Source organism: Pelecanus crispus, chromosome Z (genome assembly GCF_030463565.1).
Source record: "Pelecanus crispus isolate bPelCri1 chromosome Z, bPelCri1.pri, whole genome shotgun sequence".
Classification (NCBI taxonomy): Eukaryota; Metazoa; Chordata; class Aves; order Pelecaniformes; family Pelecanidae; genus Pelecanus; species Pelecanus crispus.
The window spans coordinates 75,338,436-75,344,435 of NC_134676.1; the positions used below are offsets into that span (position 1 = coordinate 75,338,436).

Here is a 6,000-nt window from a genome sequence, read left to right on the forward strand (position 1 = left end):
GTCTGAACTGAAAAACAGCAGATTGCATTGTCTGAAGCTGGAGAGCAAACTCCTTGCATTGCTTGCAGCAGAAAAAAACTGTCTCCAAGCTCAAGCATGTGAATCTGCAAGAGCACCCCCCAGGACGTTCCTGTCACTCCCTAAGGAACACAGTTTCCTATATAATTACAGCCACTCACCCCCTTCCCTGCCACAGACCCATTTTGATGTTTCCAAGCATCTCCTTTATCATGAAGAAAAGCACTGACAGTTTTGCAGGAGATGGTGAAGGTGGCTGGGGCTGTTCCCTACCTGATGGGAATGCTGTTGCGTGTCCACGTAATCTCCGGCTCAGGGTATGACTCCACTACACAGACAAACTTGGCAACATCCTCTACCAGTGCATCCACAGTTTCCAGAGGAGTGCTGATCAAGGGAGCTGTGAGAAGGAAGAGAAAATGAGAAAGCCTCCCAGTGCCTCCTGGAGAGAGGCACGAAGCCTGCCAGACCCCTTTGGCGGAGGCAGCTGTGTCCCTGCAGGGTAACTCCATGGCTTTTTCTGCAGTGCAGAGGTGCTTTGCACACCCTCCACACATTTGCTGTAACACAGGTCCCTCCGCATTTGTAGCTGCAACCTTCTGTTGTTTGCTGCAGGTTTTTTATTTTCTGTTGTGCTCTTTTTATAGAGTGCAAAACAGAGTGACCCAAGCATGGGGCACCTCCAGGAAGCCCAGTGTGTCCTTGTTTCTAACCCTCCTCTCCCTCAGGGTGCATGGCACCAGGTGACATACCGCAAGGACACAGGTGGGGCTGTCCCCCTGCTACAGGTGTGGCATTGCATGGGCTGGGAGTAAAAGGAACAGCACAAAAATTGAAGTCAAGCTGACCTGGTCCTGGAGTGGGCACAGTGCCTCCTTGTTAATGCATAATGCATGAGATTCGGGCTTCTTCGTCATTAATAAGTTCCACTGAACTATTTCTCTTTTTTAAAAAAAAAAAAACTTTTATATAGCTGTCCTGGTTTCAGTGGGGATAGAGTTAATTTTCTTCCTAGTAGCTGGCATAGTGCTCTGTTTTGGATTTAGGATGAGAATAATGTGATAACACACTGATGTTTTAGTTGTTGCTAAGTACTGCTTATGCTAGTCAAGGACTTTTCAGCTTCCTATGCTCTGCCAGTGCACAAGAAACTGGGAGGGGGCACAGCCAGAATAGTTGATCCAAACTGACCAAAGGGCTATTCCATACATAGGACGTCATGCTCAGTATATAAGCTGCGGGGAGTTGGCTGGGGGGCAGCGATCGCTGCTCGGGAACTGTCTGAGTATTGGTCAGTGGGTGGTGAGCAATTGCATTGTGCATCACTTGCTTTGTATATTATTATTGTTATATTGTTGTTACTTTTATTACTCTTTTACTTTATTTCAATTATTAAACTGTTCTTATCTCAACCCAGGAGTTTTCACTGTCTTAGTCTTCCAATTCTCTCCCCCTTCCCACTAGGGCAGGGGGAGCCAGCGAGCAGCTGCATGGTGTTTAGTTGCTGGCTGGAGTTAAAACACGACAATAGCACTATATTTTTCAAAGTCAGGCTCATAAAAGCCCTTCAGGTCTTCCAGAATTGTGGAATGACTAGCACGCATTCTCTGTTTCTCACCTTTTCTAACAAAGTACTACCAGGATTAGAAGTCTAATGGCTGTGTAATACTTCTTATCACAGACCTGTCATCATACATTATTTGAACGTATCTTTAGAATCATTTTCCATCGCCCTGGTAAAAAACTTGAAGGATGGCTGGAAGGGATCAAAGGAGACGTCTAGTGAATCACTTTCGTTCTGCAAGGTATGCATTGCAGCCATTGCCTCCAAAGACGCTTGAATGACTTTTAATCTATGTCTGTGAGGGGGACACATCCAATATTTGTTGGACTGGATTTCATTGACAGCTGTGCTGAGATGAACTAGCTTCATACCATGTTCCTGAAAGGCCACCCTGAAAATGTACAGTGGATGCAGGAATCTTCCTGTTCCTTGCTGACTGTAGCAGTACCTGGCACACTGTGTGTCTTTTCACAGGACAATCCTGCCTGCACTGTATCTGCTGGCCCACCTCAGTACAATAAGATTTAAATTCAGGCAAAAAATAAACGACATCAATTTTACGCCTCCCTCCTAAAAGAAAAGCCAAAATACAAGACACTCCAATTTAAGTGACTGAGAATAACGGAAAGCCTTTACCTTAACACTTTTTCAATATACATGGGAGTAAAAATTAGAATGTCTTTGGAGTTCAGCTGGAATGCAGCTAGAGGAAGAAAGGATCAGCTTCTACTACCACGTTTATGTATAAATCCTAATGCTTTTGAAATGTCATTAGAACAAATCTGCCTCAATAATTCCAGATTATATGACTTCAGATTGCGTAATTGGTAATGACAATACTTATATAAAAAGATGTTAAAACTACAGCTAAGGTAGCACTAAAGATTATATTAACTAAACATTAGTTAAAACATATCTGTGTCAGATTCGTCATTTAAGAACACTGCTTCAAATTGTATCAGGCTTCAATTTACTGGGACATTCTGGGTCACACTAGATAGAAGTAATACCCTTATTGTACCCCAGATGAATCCCACACCAGTGAAACCAAATGGAAGATTTTCATAAAGCCTAAATTTCCCTGCTACTGAAGATTGTCTTAGGAGAATAACCTCTACCGATGGATATCCTGCCTACTTCAAAGGGGACATTGCTATTTTGTGACAGAGTTTACTGGGTTTTGATGTCATTAAAGCTGGCTGAAATGGAGTTTTACAATCTAATTTTACATAGTATGTTTTCATTTCTGTTGTCCACATGCCTTGATCTCTGGAAGGATGCTTTTTAACCCTGAGAAAAGTAAATTTTTGCAGCAACCAAAATTCAAAGCAACCAGTTTTATAACTGTGTTGTCATGATACGCATGGCCATTCTCACAAAGAGTAAAGTGAGGTTTTTACCAAGAGCCAGTATGCATAACAACAGTATTTTATTCTTTGGGCAAACAAGGGATGTCAGTTTTATATATTAAATAAATTCACTAGCAACAGTTAAGTACATGGTATCTCTTTAATTCAACGTATGACAGAATTATCCTTAGCAATATTGCCTATGTGGGGTCTGATCTGGCAACTCCTGAAAGACAGCATGCAGCTCGTAGGGCAGAATCAAGCCCCATACTCATAGAAAATACTGTCCAAACCCACTACTTTTACCCACCTATGGTAAAAGCTGAAAGAGAACTTTTCTGTTACAGCTGCCACCCCAAATTCTACATCCTTGAAGAGCAGCCATGACAACAACAGCAATGTGTCATTTTCTTGTATGCTCTTTTTTACCTTTCTGATATTAAAACCAAGTGCTGGGCCAGCAGGGAGGTGAAGGCAGTGCTCCTGTAGCCGGGGTTTGGCGGCAGAGGGCACAAGGCTGGAGGATGCATGGTGTGTCCACAGGGGACAGCGAGCAGTAGAGCGTGCCGCCATTTTGTCGTGAGGTGGTGAGAGAGCCCCAAAATGGCTGAGGTAGTGCCTGCTTCTAAAAGCCATCCAAAAAGTTCAGGTGTTGGTGTCAGTCCGTGTTTTCTCAGGAAAGCAATCAAAACTTATGATGCCTTCATTACCAGATTTTAATGTGGAAAAATAAAATCCAAACAATGTACAGACGTACCTATCAGCATATAGAAGCAGCCCCAGACCTTTGCCTGCACATCCCACATCCATTGGGGCTCTCTGACATTTTTTAGGTAGCTCTGTGGCTTTAAATAACATTGAAAATCAATCAACTTACACATCTCTAAAGACACACAGGTGCCATTTTTCTGGATGTTGGCTGTAGTTTCCCGAGATAGCAAAATGACCCAAGAATGGTCACAGGGCCCATGAGAAAGCCAAATCCCCTTCTATACCCAGCCCACCAGAAGCTCCCAAATTGTTTGGTTTTGGTTTTGGATTCACCCTTTTGAAAGAAGACAAGTCAGGCAAACAAAACAAAGCAGAAAACAGAGGCAGTCTCCCCTGCAGCATTGCAGATGACTGGAGATACTGCAGTTTTCTCATCAAAAACTCCTCAATCATGTTTCCAACTAATGCTGCAAAACCTCTGTAGGGCACCTCTGGGCTATAGTCACGTTTCAGCCTCTCTCAGGGAACAAGGCAATTCAGCCACCCATGACGTTTTAGGAAAGGATGCATATCTCTTCATTGCACTGTGCCACCAGGAAAATAATCAATCCCCTTCCTCCTTGCATTTCTTGTCAATCCAATCCCATCTTACCACAGCTTTCAAAAAGACCGGGGTTCACCAACTTACTTTAGTGCCTTAGGAAAAAAAACAACATTTTTATTTCAAAAGTTTTTTATAAAGAGGAGACCTTTTTTTTCCTATTTTGGGGCCAACCTCACTAACAATTTTAAGAGCAGAGCCCTGCAAGAGCAGTGATGTTGGCCTAACAGGTGAATGATGGCATCCTCTTGAGGGGTTTTTTTTTTCCCTGAAGCTGCAAAGATTCTGGTATGCTTTGAATGGCTCCTGACAACCACCGTGCAGCAAAACCTATTGTCGGCAGGGTTACCAGGTGGTACATCCACAAGACCACTGTTGCGCTTCATACCTCAAAGACTTTTCTAAACAGATTTTTTTCAGTTCTTGTGTTGGCCAGAAGTATGTGTGTCTGTGTGCATGTGTGCACACAGGAGAGGAAAAAAGTATAGTAACTTTTATGTTATATGCAATACAAACCATGCATGTTTGTATTTGTATACATACACTCTGTAAAGACATTATACTATTTACTTCTTCTTTGAGCTTTATATATTTATAAGCATACACAGGCAGGCAGAACACCACAAATCTTGGGCTCTGCAGCAATGGGTGCTACCAGACATTAAAACCTGTAAACTTCCTTTAACATGAGAAACGTCAACCCCACCCAGGCTGAACCCAAAAATCTCCCCTGCCCATTACAATGGGACTACGGGCATTTCCTAGACAAAGAACCTTCAATCCCAGACACAAATATGAGATTATTTTCACTGCTATCCTTCTAAAAGCAGTGAAGTGACCACCAAAAGCAGCACATCTTTGTCCTTTTTGGGAACGCTACCACACCACCCACACCACCATTACCAGAGACGCCTTCCCCTTTGCAAAACCTCCTTCAGCAAGTGGCAGAAGCAGAGCAGGGCAAAAGCCCCTCCAAGCAAACCTTTTGGGAGTGTCTCGGCCAAGCTGAGGGCTGCCAGGGTGAGGACGTGCACCAGGGGCACCTTCAGCGGGTCATTCATGTTTGATCCAGAAGGCATCCAGCTCCTTCAGGCAAGGCGTGCGGAGCTCCCAGACGGCTGCATTTCAGATGGCAGTGCACAAGCAGAGCTTCTCCACTAATGACGGAGTGGGGTCTGCGGGATCTAAGTATAATCAGGAATTCTCCCACCCGGCGGCAGTGATGGACATGGCCAGCTGGTGTGTATCCACTTTGGTCAGTGTGAAAGCGTGGGGCTCGTGAAACAAGAGAAAGCAAATCCTTTCTGAATTCATTCTAAGCAAACAGAGAGGAGTACAATGGGCAAATGCATTTCCAGGACAGTACCCTACCCCAGCGCTGCAAAGCCACCAGGCCTTTATTTCAGCACCATATAAATGCAATAGTGGAAAAAAGCTTGCCACTGGATTTTCCTTCAGCTTAGTCCCCCTCTTTTTCATTTTTTCTCCTCTCTCTCTCTCACACACACTCCCTCTGTCTTATTATAACCTTTCATGATTGGCTACAACATGCCACCTGTTGCCTTGCTGATAGCATTTCTTTTCTTAACAGATGTATTTGCTGAAGCAGGAGAGGTTGGCATTAGGGGCTGAAAGTGCCCTTCTTTGCCAAGGAGGTTATCAGTGTTTGAGAACCACTGCAGCACACCGAAAAAGCAGAGCCTTGTCCTTGAAACAGACCCCAAAAGAAGTGGATACGCACAGCAGGAGCAACATTT

At 43.9% G+C, this 6,000-nt stretch overlaps 1 protein-coding gene across 1 annotated transcript in view; it reads right to left on the bottom strand.

The window, feature by feature from the left end:
• MUSK (muscle associated receptor tyrosine kinase) overlaps positions 1–5,322 on the bottom strand; it is a 54,716-nt gene extending 49,394 nt beyond the window's left edge. The window contains 2 exon segments of the mRNA XM_075726816.1: positions 292–418; positions 5,226–5,322. Coding sequence (XP_075582931.1) covers positions 292–418; positions 5,226–5,322 — 224 coding nt within the window.
• Between the last annotated feature and the right edge of the window lie 678 nt (positions 5,323–6,000).